The sequence below is a fragment of the Larimichthys crocea genome, chromosome XIII, assembly GCF_000972845.2.
Source record: "Larimichthys crocea isolate SSNF chromosome XIII, L_crocea_2.0, whole genome shotgun sequence".
In the NCBI taxonomy this organism is placed as follows: Eukaryota; Metazoa; Chordata; class Actinopteri; family Sciaenidae; genus Larimichthys; species Larimichthys crocea.
Window position 1 is genome coordinate 48,207,807 of NC_040023.1, and position 16,629 is coordinate 48,224,435.

The 16,629-nt window shown below is 40.8% G+C and overlaps 2 protein-coding genes across 2 annotated transcripts; both read right to left on the reverse strand.

The window, feature by feature from the left end:
• Positions 1-86: 86 nt before the first annotated feature.
• LOC104936996 (pancreas transcription factor 1 subunit alpha) lies at positions 87-1,230 on the reverse strand. The gene has a single exon (XM_010753112.3). The coding sequence runs from the start codon at positions 816-818 to the stop codon at positions 342-344; it is 477 nt and encodes a 158-aa protein (XP_010751414.2). The 5' UTR covers positions 819-1,230; the 3' UTR covers positions 87-341.
• A 9,749-nt stretch (positions 1,231-10,979) lies between these two features.
• Positions 10,980-14,575, reverse strand: polr1f (RNA polymerase I subunit F). The gene is made up of 4 exons (XM_010753109.3): positions 14,244-14,575; positions 13,066-13,207; positions 12,650-12,858; positions 10,980-12,380 (listed from the first exon to the last, which is right to left on the reverse strand). The coding sequence occupies exons 1-4, from the start codon at positions 14,540-14,542 to the stop codon at positions 11,891-11,893; spliced, it is 1,140 nt and encodes a 379-aa protein (XP_010751411.2). The 5' UTR covers positions 14,543-14,575; the 3' UTR covers positions 10,980-11,890.
• Between the last annotated feature and the right edge of the window lie 2,054 nt (positions 14,576-16,629).

Here is a 16,629-nt window from a genome sequence, read left to right on the forward strand (position 1 = left end):
CTTTGATGCACAGAAAAGAACATGAATTATCATAGCATACGAATTTATTTTAAAGCAACAAAAAGGCACATATATTAAGTGGAATATTTGAAGGGGAGTTCTCTCGGCTTGTTTAGATCAAGTGTAATAATTTAAGGCAAACTTATATTAAGCTGTCACTGCAATGCTTTTCTGAGCGAAAGGGGGGTTTAAAAGTCTGAATAGTTTCAAATTTTTTCTGTTGTCTAGTTCTACGAATCTAAGAAATCCCATATCACAGTCTGAATTAAGACGATATTAATTTGTTCAAGCATTTCGGTGTCTTTGTCATCAAGGCAACCCAGTCCAATCAATGTAGAAGTTCATACTGGGCTGTTTTGACTATTTTGCTCCAGCAGGTCCGTCATGAATGAAATGTAGACGATGGCCAGACGGAGTGTGTCGATGCGGGACAGTCTCTTCTCGTAGGCGAATGTGGGAACTTTCCTCCTAAGTTCATCAAACGCCTCATTCAGGCTAAACATCCGCTTCCTTTCCCGCACATTGGCCGCCTGCCTTTGGACCACGTTGATGATCCTCCTCCGTTTAGACTTGCTGGGATGCCCATGTGCCCCGCGGCTATAGTACCTCGGCGCACCCATCACCAGATGCTCGGTGCACACGCCGTTTTCCAGCTCCCTGCTCCACGGCACGTCGTTCAGCCGCATCTGGTTGTTCGGACTGGATGAGTCATTATCCACCTGCTGTTTTGATTCCAAAGTGCACTTTTGCGGAAACTCCATCAGGCTCATGTCATTGACAAAATGTATTAACGTGGAGTCCACTAAGCGACCTTGCATCTCCACATTCAATCCCAAAAGACGCCCTCACAGAAAATATGTCACTTTTATATGTCTGCTATTCAGCCAAGCGCTTAAACCGACGCCAATCAAAGCTTCCAGGACTGGCTGAAATCATTCACCAGACACAGAGACCGAGGCAGGAGAGCATCTCAACAAGTACATCCAAACGTCTCCAAATCCGGTCAGAGCACAACAGGGTGAGATCCTATTTGGCTCAAGTCCAAGGCCCTTTCCTGCTGTTTTAATAAGTCGTCTATGCCTGCTCACAGCGCGACATCTTTCATGCCCACTATAGCTCTAAAATGAGTCAATTTCTAACGTTAGTCGGCCGATGAGTGGGCTGAATCCGAGGAGTGAGGTTTAAAAAGGCCGAGAGGAAGCTGGGGGGACCTTCCAATTGATGCGCTGTCCTCTTGGAGGCCCTTAATGAGCTTCTGAAGAACGGAGGCTCTTGACAGAGGGTCATACAGTCTTATTTGCACTCTCCCCTTCTGCTTCAGAGGCTAAATAATGACACTTTTATCACTTAAACAGGCCAGGGGAAGACCAAATAGAACATTCCCCAACAGTCGCTATACACCACATGCTTTTCTGTTGCAAATTAAAGCAAATAACTGTCCGTTCCCATGGCAGGACAGAGTCCACACTGCAGGGACTGCTGAGAGAGCCACTGGTATTACTGTGCTGTGTGCCAATGGAGAGTGTGCCCAGTCAGTAAGAGCTCTGCATTAGTGAGACCAGATGTGTTATTGTTATTATTAATGATGATGATGATGATGATAGTTGTGGTGACAAAGATGTGAAAATCAGAGAAGTTGAGTCAGATCATTAAAGTTTGACCTAACTTGCCAAATAGAAATGACTTCTCATTTCATCCAAAAAACACACTATAGCCTACTTTAATCAGACAGTTTGACTAAGAACACAGACACAATATTTGCAACATTTGCCCTATGAGTTAATGTGCAGTAAGAAATGTAGAAACCATCCAGAGCAGAAACATTCTTGTTTGAGGAGAAATAACTGACTCAAGCGCAACTCAACTATTGTGGTTTAAGGAGTGTGTGTTGTTCTAAAAGTTGCTGAATTCAGCTAATGCAGAGCTGGTGGTTTTTAAAGCCCACTCATGATGGCAAATTGTTCCAGAACCATAAAAAAAATCAAACTTTGAGCTTTACAGAAGTAAACTAAGTCCATGACTAATCATATTAATCATATAAAATTGGACAGATATCTTATACAATGTCATCTGTTATGGTGACAGCCGAGTGACTGAATGTAGCTGCTCTCATAGTATGTGAAAGCATCTAAGTAGAGGTCCTGGCAAGTTGTTAGGTTTGAACAGATATTGACTACTAGCCGGTTGCCTATTGTGCTGATATGGCAACACTATGTCATTATTAATAAATGGTTTATTACCCATTATAAAGTGGTTGTCAACTAATTTAATGGTTCATAATGACATACAAGAGACAGATAACATTAACACATAACATAGTTTAATTTAAATGTAGTAATATGCCATGTTTTGTGACTACACAAACAAACTGGTTGTATGTGTATAACAGTTATAAATGCTTTACAGCATGCTGTAATAATTGGTCCAATGCATTTAAATTAAAGCTGTGTGCTATCAAGTATTCATTTACTGTTTATTCTCTAGTCATGGATGCTTCATTGCTAGACATATGTTAATAAACACTTGGAAATGCTCTTATATTAGCTTACAACAACATTATGGTCTGTTATAAAGCATTAATTAAGTGTTTATAATATGCTTATAAATGCTAAATAGGGGCAGGAAAAATGTCATTAGTCATAAAAAAAGGGTTCAGCTTCTCATATGTGTGGATGTTGCAAGTATTGATCAGTTTTCAGTAGCATGTTGCTCCTGCTGTGAACTTGCTTTGATAGCATAATAGTTTAGAGTGTGAGTGGATAAGTATCCGTGTTGTATACACACTCCAACCAAAGTGTATCTTCTCCATCTCCCTTGGCTTTTTCTTCTTCTTCCTCTTCTTCTTCTTCTTCTTCTTCTTCTTCTTCTTCTTGCTTGCTCTCTGTTTTCCTGGCAGGCGGATAAACATGATGGGACATTCCCCCGGTTGTCATGGAAACGCTGAGAAAGCACAGCTGGGTGGGAGAATATGAGGTAATCTCACCCTGGGGCTGCTGGGTAAATATTGGTCTTAAATAAGGAGTAAAACCCCAAAAGAGGCACACAAACACACACACACACACACACACACACACACACACACACACACACACACACACACACACACACACACACACGCACACACACGCACACACACACACACACACGCCTGAAAGGGTTGATTGCAAGTTTTCTCGTTTTTGTCAAGAGTGGAAACACAGGACAGACCTTCACACAGAGACTTATAATAGGCTCATTTCCTGCTCTGCCCTGTTATTATTGGTTACACAGAGTTAAATAATGATAGTGTGGGGTGTGATAGTGATGTTTGTGGAAGTAAACAGTACAGGTTTGACAGATACAACCTCAAAATTAAACTGAAATTTTGTCAAGAAGTCTAGATGTTCAATTCAGTCAAGTGGAGGCTTCCATACTTACACTTGCTATTTTGAGTTCACAAGTTCACATTCACACTGTCACTTATGGCATAATGCAGTGGACTGTGAGTACGCAGATAGTGCATTCATAATGGCCAAAAATTGAGGGTAGCATGCTGGACACTTTTCATGCTCAGTGGTCGCCATTTAGCCTACGTATTAGAAGGAGAGGGACCAACAGCATTGTGAAAATGGCTGCAGAGGAAGCTGGTGGTTTTGACCATAGACTGTATTAAACATGGACGTACACAAACATGGACACGTGTGGTGTGTGAATGCGTATGAATGGTTAGCTCCCAAAAACCTACCTTGCATGGCGTATGATGTGTATGATGAATGTATGAATGCATGGCATGGCAGTCAATGCATAAATGGGAGAATAATTTGATTGGTGAGTTCTATGAAAGTTTACCATCAGTACAGATGTTTTTTACTATAGAAATTGTGCAGCCAGCCTGGACGTTCAACAAACTGCAGTTTTTAGCACTTTGGTGTCACTTCACAGGTTGCCACCAATGACCAGATGAACAGATCCTGAGTGACATCACCAGTAGGTTTTCTGAAGCGCTGTTTTGAAGCCTAAAATATGCTTCCAAGTGATGGACGCTTATGGAGATTGACTCACTTCTGCATCCTGTCTCAAGAGGCCGCTTGAGGGATTACAGTTTTAAGCACTTCTGCATTAGTTTCATTACCCAGCATGGGAAGTTGCCACTTGGTTGCCACTTGATGATGGCACTGAAGTCATGTGATCATAGTTTTTTATAGCCTAATGTTTTTGTTTTTTTCCTACTCGTGGCGATTGCATAAGACACTCATATGAAAACAATGCTTCGTTTTATTATTTCAGTGAATCTGCAGTGAATTGATCCAAAATATCTAAATGCTACCCAGAACTTCAGTTCAATTGCTCTATCTTACAACACATCTGTAGCAAAAAGACCATCTTGACAGTAAACCCCATGTGTCCATGTATCATCATAATACCACAGTAAAATCTGAGGCGGTGGCTTGGAAAGAGCAGAATTTGAGTGCTGTGTGTTGGGAAACATGATTTTTAATATCTAAGTATGAAGCTTTCACACTGAAGCATTTGTCATGTTATAAGCTGTTGGGGTTTTTTTTAATATAGAGATCACTAGAGAACAGTATGTGTCCAGTGTGCTGCTCCAGAGCAGCCAGAGCTGTTCTCACCATGTAAATCTGTCTTTCTACTCCTCCTCTGGCTCGGTCCTCAGTGTGCTGTAAGAACACAGCCAAATCTCCCCCACCACCACAGTAAATCTGAAACTAGACACTTCTTTCTCATTCTGTTTCTTTCTTTTGCTCTCTCTTTCTGTCTCCTCCTCAGTTTTCGCTGTTGCTGAGTTGTTTCTCTGCACTCGCTGATCGAACATACATGCAATACAACCTTCACTGCCTCTCTCTCAACTCAGCTGTTGTGACTATCCTTCAGGTCTAAGCAGAAACAGATTAGTCGTCCAGTGATTGTATGTAAAGACTTTATAGACAGGATATGCACTGAAGAATTTTCTTCTTATGTTGTAAACACTGGCAGTACTCTACTAGGGTAGGGTCTTGCCAATAAAGCAAATCTGGAGTTGGCGTTTTGAGAAGGAGGGAGACAGGGGGAGTGAGGGAGATGAGTTTAACTCCTGACCTCTGTCATTGTGACTCTCTCTGTCTTTCCTTCGCTCTCTCTCCACACCCAGAAGCTGACTCATTGGTCCCACCTTCTTCTACTTCTCGCTGTCTGATTGGCTCAAAACTTTAGCCAACAGCCAGTCATGGGGTGTTTACATGGCTGGGTGGCCAGTGAAATGTAGGGTTCATGTGTGTGTGCGTGCCTGTCGGTGGAAGTTGGATAAACCCCAATACCACATCATATATCTGCTTGCCCCCTCCCCTATTCCTCCTCCTCTTTCTCCAACTTCCACTCGCCAAAACCGCTGCATGCCCTCAGCTCCTCCTTTCCAAATTACCCTCCTTCTCTTAATCCAACCACTCAAACCTCTTAGCTCTCCCTCGCCACTGCCACACTAAAAACACACACACCCATGTCAGCACCTTGCCTTGGCTCACCCCCCCCTTCTGCTGTCTGAGTAATGTCTGTGTTTATTTTCTGAAAGAAGGTCACCCGATCTTTACTGTGTATTTTAAAGGTGCCATGTTACATTTGTTTTAACAGTCATATTCTCACATTGTGTATGCCTAGATGCCACTCTTTGATGATGATGTGATGGAGAAGCAGTAGTGTGACTATGACACTGGAGGTTTGTCCTCGTATCATGTTTGACTGGGATTTATAAGTCATAATCTGTTAAATAAGCGTTGTTTCCTTTTCTTTTTTTTTTACACTGAGATCATATAAGTGAAATATGTTTACACGACTGTTCCAGCTAGATTCAACTTCTCTTCTACTCACCACAGTGTCAGAGCTGCTTAGAAGCTGAGGCAAGCTGGAAAATATGGACAGCACTGAAGAGAAATGTCACCAATTCTCACACATACAATAAAAAACATAAAACAAAGCCTTCTGAATATTTGTTTATCTTCCCAGCTGGATTTCTGATTCTAAGGAGTGCTAGAAGGAGTCTGCTTCAATCCCCCCAGCCTTAAATAATCACAACATCTAATGGCATACCAGTGAGGTTCCTCTTACAGCTGTATATCTTGTAATAAATTAAAAATGACAGGCCACAGTATATGTATTCTCTATTCTAGGTGTGGACAACAGTTTGTCAGTTAGTCTTTTGCTTTGGTTGAACTTCAGCTTGTCCCCATCAAGCCTTTTAAAATTAGGCGACAAGCCTTTAATGCAAAAGGGCTTAAAAGTAACATGAGGTTTCAAAAACTCTTCTCTGAAACGGATTTTCCTGTGTTATTGTTGCTTTATGGTGCCTGCCACATTACAAACGTAATGAATCTCTATAAAAGTTTGACTAGGCCTATAACTTTATCACTAAATTAACTAGGCTACACTTGGAAGTAATAATAGCCTTAAACCTTTAACCACAGTGTGTGGAAATAAATCAATTTGCTGATTCGAATCATTTGGTTCAAATATTTGATAATTTAAGCCCTTCACTTTTCACCTAAGCCAAGTGATCACATGTCACATGTCTTCAGTCGTTGATGGCTCAGTGTGTTACGTTCAAATCAGTACAAAACAAGATCCATACAAGCACAGAGAGTTGTAATGTGATTGTTTCTGTCAAGTTTTAACCAAGAAGTGATCACAACTGAGCTGTGAGCAGTGCTTCAGGCACCACTAAGGGGAGCTGGTTCAGTCAGTGACAACAGTGTGTCAGAATAATTAGTTGTTTTGTGTTGAAGATGAGTTCGTACATGTAGTTAACACTTCTAGTGTGGAGTCCAGCGAATGGAAATGTTTTTCTCAGTTGAAGTATGAAAGCACGAGGCTCCGAGCAGATCAGAGCACATTAGTTTCATTACATCTCGATGATTTCTAGTATTTGGCAAATTCTTGGGAAATGTCAGCTTTAGAAAATGTGCTTACATCTCATATGCAGCTTCAAAATGAAAGTCAGTAAAGAGAAAGAGAGAGAATCGCAAGAGATGGTACAACTCCAGCTCGTCTTCCCAGAGCACTGATGATACTAGATCACATGCAGATACATTAACATGTGCTACAGGTTGACAATGCTATACCATCGCCCTGAAAAAAAAAAAGGCTAAACAACTTTTGTAGCTCTAAGTCTGTTTCACCATGAAGTTTGTTCGTCAGCCTTCAGTGAGCGCTGCTGTCTTTCATGTGGATCTCTAAACTCACTGAGGAAAACTGGAAGATCTGTCTCCTTTTTTTATTATTTTTTTATGAAGTTGCTGGTGATTAAAATTAGCCTGTCTGCCAGAGTCAGCGGATGCTTCAATGATCAGAGGAGTTTCTTTCATCTTCGTGTCAATGGCTTTATAAGTGCTTTTCCAGCAATCAGCTCTAATGTACACATCATCAGCAGCATTTTGGCCACCCAAGTTTCACTTTCCCTTCATCTCTCCCGTTCTTTCTTGCCCTCTTTCCTTTACCTTCAGCTATGCTCCGTAGTTTGACAAGGTTGTCATAAAAATATAATAATAAAATATTTAGTTGTGTCCTGGGTATTGTCCTGTAAAGCCACATGACTAAACATGAGATCATTTTTTCCAGACTGAGATTTTTTCCCCCCCTTTTGCCTTATTTATTTTTCTGTGGTTTTGGGAGGTTGTGGCTTAAAGTCTGATGATATGCTGTGTGTGTTCCTCTTCTTACCCCTCCCACATATCTGCTCTCCACTCGATTTATATGCAAACGGTATAGGGAGTGATAAAAATACATTAGCTTGTTGTTCCACAGTAAATCACTGTGCTCACCTTCACATTTATGTGTATATGGTGATTTGGACATTCTTCCAATATTAGCTTTGTCTCTGCCGATGATGTTACTATCATAATAACTGCATACAGTAAAGATTACTATCTTTAAAAAAAAAATAAAAAAAAAAAACTTTTTGTCCTTTCCCTGCCATATTTCCCCAGTGTTTTGGGTGTAGGAGGTACACTTTGGTCTGAACACTGTCTAGACGCCTATGAGCCTCCCATTACCTCCTGATTACACTGAGCCCTATTAATCTCATTGGACTGGCTGGCTAGGGCACACACACATACACACACAGATACAAGTAGGCAGACACCGAAAAACTAAATTAATCTAATGAATATCAATGCTTGTAAGTCTAAAAAGTAATATGCATAAAGGAAACATACTATATGTATATACTTTATAGATGCAGTGGAAAATATTCAAATCCTTAGCATGCATAAAAATAGAGATATCAATATTCTATATTCAAATAGGAAGTAAAATTCTCTTTCTGATGGTGGATATTATTAAGAGTAGAAGACCAATATTGTTTTAGAGTTTGAAAGAAAATATTATTGCAGTAAAAAATATATATATATATTAGATATTATATAGATAATTAATAGATATTATTGAAAATGAATGATATAAAAAAAATAACAAGTTTACTTGTGGAGTCCTTCAAGGCACTTTGTTGGGACCCAGATTTTTCTTTAAAAGAGTACATGAAATTCTTAACATTTATATAATTCACAGATTATTCTTATTACTTTCAGATTAAAAATACTGTGGAAAAGGAGCTATCTTGAGACAGCTATGAGAAATTCACACCCACTTCATGCATTGATTAGCCTGCTGTGTAAAGTAAGTACTTACTTAAGTCTCTAGCTCTCATTTTATTCTTTACACGGCTAGTTGTTCTTTCTCTCTTTTTGTGCGAACAACCGATTGCAACATTTTGAATCCTTTCCAGGAGAAACAGTCTTATCTCTGCCTCCTCTCTTACTCTTTGCTTTAACTCAAACAATGATGCAAGCCCACACAATGTAAAAGCTCAGCTAAAGTGTTAGTGCCTGAAACATTTATTTATATATGATAATGTACAGAATATATTTAATTAGTACCTATCACTGTCCACCTGCACAATGTGACATACACAGAGGAAGAGATCAGATGACCAAACTGTTTATTGATCACTGGACTTCATTGGATGTAACATGATCTTATTTAATCAGTTGATTCAGTAAAACGTTCACTAATGCATCCATAAGGGATTTAAATAATAATAGCATTTGGAATTGGACAAACACACACATAGACCCAAACATAATTCTCTTGAGAAAAACTGTGTCACAAGAAACACCCGTCTGTCGTCTCCCGGGTTACTGAGGGCAAGTCGGTGGGTGTCGGATGCCAAGGAAACAAACTAACTATGGGAATCCAACTCACCAACCTAAAGTAATGTTTACTTTTGGGGTTAACAGTGTGTGTGCATGTGCTCTTGCATACCTGTGCGTACATTGATCCCTTGGGAAAGAGTTTAACGCTTGAGCCTGTCTGTGTGAGTACGGGCTATTTGCCTACCTGAGGGAACATAAAAAACAGAGATGCAAAGCAGAAGTGCCAAAAATCTCTCAGAAATCCCTTTGAAAATGCCATAAAGGGATTTCATGGATGTCAGTAGGCCTGTGAGAGATGGGCTTTGATACAACTCAGTCCTGGCTGGGCCGTGTTGGAGGATATATGGCCATAGTTGCACAGCTCTGACTGGTGGAACACTTAAGGTTTTATGACCTGCTGCCATTTGGGGCTCTGGGATATAGCAGAGTGCCGACCACATAACTAATTAGGCCTGGCCAACGGGGGTGTGCAAGGATGGGGATTTGTGGATTGTGGGTTTGTGGATGTGGTGTGTCTGCATGAGTGAATGAGTGAGTGAGCCAGTGAGTGTGTGGCATGAGTTGTTGTGTGTGTGTCCTGAACCTGGAGCATTGCGTCAGGGAGCCGTTTGTTCTCCATAAAGACTTCAGGGGCTCCTTCATGTAGGAGCCGCCAGGCCTGGAAACTTTGACACAGAAGATACAGACACACAGCCAATCTACACACACATTAACACACACACATCAGAGACCACTCCTTGAGAGGCAGCGAGAGGCAGACAGAGGTGCATGAAAAGATAGTCTGGCCTGCTGCAACAAAAACAACACTCCTCCTATTGTCTCATCCCTCTCGCTCTCCCTCTTCTTCTCTCGGTTGGAGGATTATGAAGATAAACGACTGTGCATAGATATGATAGTCCAGTGGCAGGACGGGGAGGGGCGGGGGTGTCAGAAGTGGAATGTGTGTGAACTGCACACCGCCTCCTATAAATCAGAGAGACAAGTAGGAGGAGGAGGAAGAGGAGAAGGAAGAGCAGGAGGAGGAGGAGGGAAAGCAGGATGGGGGGAAAGGGGGAGTCAGTGTGAGGGAGTGATAGGAGGAATGACAAGATAAATGAGTGGTGATAGAGGGAGGAGATACAGGTGCAAGAGAGGTGCATGCAGTCTGGGGGTGAATTTGGGCAAAAGATTGATAGAGCCAGAGAGAGGTCACGGGAGGACGAATGACAGTGAACCATTAAAAATCCACTTGAACTGTTTAAATTACAAGTGTGAAGTGTTTTATACATTTGTACAGTGGAAAGTGTGAAGGCTGCACGATCAGAGACGATTCAGAGCATTCTGGGAGCGATTTGTAATGACTACAGTCACGGTTGATTATTAGAGTTTTAACTGGAATTAATGCTCTTCTACTGAAGGTTTACATCTGGTAACACAAACTTTTACCTGTTTATTTTGTGTGTGTGTTTTACTGGAAGCAGGCTTAGCCCATTTCAGTGACTTTTGACTCCTTGGTTCTGTTAATAAATCACCTAAATGTATCTTGTTGATGGTGTGGTCCTTGCAATCTTCTCTGAGAAAGTGAATAAATGTATTTCTCACTTTCTACTAATCCCTCAAGTCTGCATTTCTAAACGTTAAAAAGTCATTATTAAAAGACTTCTAATTATAAAGCACAGATGTACATGATCAGGTGTGATAGATGAAGATGAGCCAAGTTAATTGCAGCTCCTTATCTTCCCTCTTTAGGCAGCTCACGATAAGCTCCACAGTGATGGCAGGGAATGGGAGTGGGTGGGTAAAGAAAACACAAAGACATTTAGGCCGTCTCTCTGCACTTTATCACTTGACACCGAGTGGTCAGCATAAAAGAGTTTGTTGCAGGAGGAAATTTGCCATGAAAAACAAGAAATCTTGGTATTCATAATCATAACAGGGATGTATTTTTCTCAGAACAATGTTGTGCATTTCCACAGCTTTCCTTCACCTGTGATCAAAAATCACAAGACTTAAAACAGAAGCATTTTCAAAATATAGAGCTCTTTAATTGGGAGGAAAACTGAATATTGCGTTTCTGTTGGTTTACAGCCAAAAACACAATGTCGATGCAACACTGAAGAAATAACACTTCATGACTGCACTGTTCATCACTGTGCATGATACATTTTTTTCAATAAGCTGAGTGAAAATCGCAAATTTTTGGTAGTAAAACATGCAGCTATGATTCAAGACGACCCATTGAAAGACCGCACAGAGGCACGTGAGGAGAGAGAAAAGCTTTTAGAAATATTTTTTCTTAAATTGAGCTCGGCAGTCTCAGTTGTCCAGTCTTCCTTCTGTACCGAAGTAGGTACAGAGGATTGATGTCAATTTATGTGTTCTCGTGTGGCTGCATAAATTCAAAGCAAAATACCTGGTTTATTAGTTCTGTGCACCATGTTTAACAGATGACATGACTGTGTTTTTGTATCCCAGTGTGGATGTATGAAGCAGTTGTGCTCCCCCATCAGGCAGTATGACGGAACTGCAATCCAACAAAGAACGATCTGACAAGTCTACTTCTGTCCACTTGTGTAGAAAACGCTTTCTTTGGAAGTCCGATCCTCTGTTTAAATGACTTTAGGGGATCTCAGAAGAACCCACCAGAATTGTGTCTAACTGTTAAGGCACGTCAGTATATTCCTTAGTTATTATACACATTTAACCTGACTTCCAAACAGAACATGATTAATTCTTCAGGCAAACTGCTCAATGCCGCTTTTCCTCTTCTTCTTGGATTTTGGTGGCTCAGGATCTTCACTAAAACCAGAAGTGACATCTGTTCCAGATTCATGTTTCCTCTTTTTGCTTGGCTTGTCACTAATGTACCCGCTGGAGTCACTGCCGTGGACCTCCATGGGTGAGACCTCAGTCTCCTCCTCCTCTTCTTCTTTCAGATGTTTTTCCTTCTTCTTCTTTTTCTTTTTCTTACCAACTTCATTGCCATTTGCTTCATCCATTGTTCCATTCAGCTCTGGTGCAGTGTCACCACCCACTGGCATCTCTGTCTCCTCCTCTTTGACTTTGTCTTTCTTCTTTTTCTTTTTCTTCTTGGGGGTGTTGACGGGAGAGTCCTCTGTGGGTTCTGGGTTCAATTCTGGCTTTGCTTCTGTTTCTGGCGATTCTGGCTGGTCTGTGGTGACACCGGACTTTGAGCTCTCACCAATAGCAAGTAGCTCCTGCACCCTGAGGCACACATGGACAAACACAGGAATCAATCCAGGGTTCAAAATGTTCTTTCCAAAATATTATAGTACAACCAGTTTGATGATACTATTTTAACATATTGTTAAACAAACAGTTATTACTCAATATGCATAACTAAAAAACTAAAGTGGGTAGAAAAAGATGACGGATGGGAACCGCTGTATGTCAAGATGTTGCCTGTGTGTATGATTTCACATGGAAAGCAAGTAACAACAAAAACTCAATCACCACCATCACAGCGCACTTGCCTGGTCCTGTCCAGTCGACCTCTGATGAGCAGCACTCCCACAGAGTCAGCGTCGAGTGCAGTCACCTCAAACTCCAGCTCTGTACCGATTCTTGGCCCTGCGTCCCGCCAAGTTTCCACAGAGACCAGGTTGGGTTTGAGGATGCTGGCGTTGAAGCAGCCATGCACCAGGCAGCCCACGTGGCTTACACCTAGTTTATTAACCGTCCCCTGGGAACAGAAACAAAGTAGAAATAAAACAGCTTGCATCAAAGTGGGCCAGAGGTAAAAGTTTTCTTAATGTTTTCAGGAAACATCTAACGAATCCTGTACAGTTAAACATCAAGTATAACGGCTTATGATTATTAAATCACATGAATGAATGTACAGCATATTATTTTTGTTCACACTGTGATTGAAAGAGGATTTAAATCTCACCAGCAGTTTCTGTCCTCTTTTAGGCTGAAAGACAATAAAGTTGGCCTCGATGTCCATGTGGACGTAGCCGCTGTCGTCATAGATGTCTCCGTGCTGGCCCACTATCCTGATGTTGTCATACGCCAAGGGTACTCCCTTTAGACTGCAAGAGTCAAACAGGTTAAGTTGAATTAGCATGGTGAGAAGCCATACTAGAACAATACGATACGATACACGCACATGGTCATATGAAAATTATTTCCACATAAAAAAATACAAGAGTGCGGAGTCTGTCTTCAAGTTATCACGACAGTTACGTGATCTTGCACTTGAATTAATATTCAGCTAATAGACTTACTTATTCACTACATTTATTGGAGAGCTCAAGGTAACTTAGAGGATCAAAGTTTTCATACTGCATGCGTGATTAGATATTCAATAATGATGCACTGACATGTAAAAACCAGAGTAAGGTAGTGCAGGGTTCCCACACCTTTTTCATGAACAAATTCAAGCACTTTTCAAGCACCTTCAAGCACCAGTTTTTCCATTTTTCCAGCACCTTTAAATAGGTAGCAGCGGTGCCACTGTATGACATAATAATATGGGTCTAATTAGCATTATTTCATATGGTGGTAGATTGACTGTTTTGTTTTTTAACTAATTGTGAATTGGCTTGTATTCTCAGCTTGTGAGCGGTGTATTGTGTAACTACCATAGCGCAATAACAGTGACAAATAAGACATCACACAAATTTCAAGCATTTTCAAGCACCTCACAAAAAATTCAAGCATTTTCACAACCTTGAAAACACTGAATTGAAATTCAAGCCTTTTCAAGGAATTCAAGCACCCGTGGGAACCCTGGTAGTGACATTAGCTTTATTTTGACCTGCTGCAATATAATAATAAAGCAGTATACTGACAGGGGGCAGTCTGACTGTACTTTTGATACATTTGACTTTTACTTACGTTAAATAATAGATTACTTATTTGTAATGTACAATTGTGTAACTTTGACATATTTAGTTTAGTAACAGGTCTGAACACTTTGTCTACCACAGCTCATTTGCAGGACATGAAAAATGTCCAGCATGCATGCGTGAACTGGGTGACATGCTGGGCTGGTTTGTGGACATTAATGGTGTCGTGTCAGCAGAGGCAAAGCCAGATATAAAATAAATAAAACTGCGTTGTTACCTCTCTGAGAACTTGAGCAGCTCGGCTGCCAGCTCCTCTTGAATACCTGTCTTTTTCTTGTTCAGGTACACGGGCGGCAGGCCGATGTGTCTCCGGTGCGTGCTGGTGACCAGACACGAGTACGGCGCTGACAGCAGCTCGGAGGCGGCTGCGAACGACGGGATGCAGCACGGCACCGCGGCGCCGCCTCTGCCCGCCACAGAGGACACGTCGGCCGGCTGGTCTTGAGCAGTGGCGGCGGAGACCTCGCCGGACATTTTCACATGTTGTGGGTCTTCAGCATGCGTGAGATTCGCCATACTGTTTGGGAAAACCGGAAGAGCAACGACAGGTCATTTCCGATCTGAAGAAGCCTCAGCAGCGGTGAAACATTTATTTATATCGCCACCTGTTGGCCAGGAGGTGAAAGTCACACAATAAGGAGAAATAAAAACACCTAATCTGTAAATTTTGACCATATGGTTTATAGTGACATTTAGATATATAAGAAAGAAAAAATATTAAAATAATAATAATAAAAATTAAAACATATAACTGAATTTTAAATTTTGTATGTTCAATCATACCAATGAAAATCCCAAAAGGTGTTTTTTTGCACCTCACGTGCACAGGTTATTGTGTACATCCAATAAATAAAGATGTTAAAATTCAAAACTTTGTTTTTCATTTTACAAAAAGGCACAATAGAGCACACAGCGTGTCCTTTTTTTTTTTTTTAGCATGGTGAAATGTTACAGTTACATTATTTGGAGCAGCCAGTCACAGTTTACTTGCATCACAATGACACATGCATTTTGGTCGCCTAGTGCTCAATGAGTAAGCAATTTTATGACGTCTTATAAGTTGGGTTCCTGCTGCAACCTAGCTTTGTTCAAGACTAAAATAAATATTAACATTGCAGTAATTACTTGTGTCTATAGGAGCCATTTTAACATCTGTACAAATTTTTGGGAGATATTTTAATACTTGCAGAAGCAAGGCAAGCAGGGACAAGGACTGGGTAGATGAACTGAATCTTTAATCTTTTAACAGATTTGATTCTGCCTCCTCTTCCTGTGGTCTGCTGGAGAAGGGGCAGCACGGACAGGGACAGGAGCAGGCTCAATAGACTGATTAGGAGAGCAAGCTCTGTCCTGGACTGTCCTCTGGACTCCATAGAGGTAGTGGGTGAGAGGAGGATATTAGCTAAGCTGACATCCATCATGGACAACACCTCTCACCCCCTACATGACACTGTGGGGTCCCTGAGCAGCTCCTTCAGCCACAGATTGATACACCCACGGTGTAAGAAGGAGAGGTTCCACAGGTCTTTCTACCCAGCCGCTGTCAGGCTCTACAACACCTGCACCACCTGATAATGTTGTAGTTTCTGTTCCTGTCTCTATTCACTATTACTCACCATGGCTGTATTATCATTTTTCATTTTCAATTACTTACAATGTACAATATTATTTATTTTATGGTCACTTTACCTTTGCAATATTATTTATTTTATGGTCACTTTACCTTTGCAATATTATTTATATCATGGTCACTTTACCTTAAAATAATATTTATATCATGGTCACTTTACATTGCAATGTGTTTATATCATGGTCACTTTACCTTACAGTTCTTTCTATATCATGCTACTTTTACCTTCAGTACTGCACATTGTTCGTTGTGTTTTGCCCTTTCTACCTTAATTCTGTAGTGTATATTACACTCTGCTGCTGTAATAGGTGAATTCCCCCGTTGTGGGATGAATAAGGTATTATCTAATATAATCTCAGCAGGTGGCACTAGTTTTCTATTATGTCAGTATGGGTGTAATTTATATGTAGGAGACGCATGGTGAGGCACAGGTGTATACTACCGCTGGGTTTGTACCAGCACACAATACACAAGTAATGGAAACGTTATTATCGAGATAAAGTGTTGCAAAACAATCACTTTAACCTGTCAATCAACCCCTTTGTGCAGCCCACAGCAGCTTAAAGTTTACAAATTAGTTTGACAGGTTACAAGCATGCCTCTTCCTTTAGTCAAGTGTTGATGCATCTCTAGCTTTCTTTTACTGAGCATGACGTCAGGAGAGATGTGTGTGTGTGTGAACAACACTAAACAAATACTGTAGTATCGATGGGCAAGTGCTGACAAACCGGTTCCTGACTATTGTCCCAAACAGAGGAAGTACTGGCTATATTTAGACAAAAAATAAAAATATATCTTACAAAGATATGTGTCTCATCACTGTGCAATGAAAACTCGGAGAGCTAGCCCGCAAAGAGTAGAAAAAAATTCTTTCTTTGCTGTTTTGTTATGGGCCAGTATTTATTGAAAAATCTTCATATCTTCTGTGGCTAATATTAATTTAAAAATGATCCTTACTCTTTGCAAACACTAC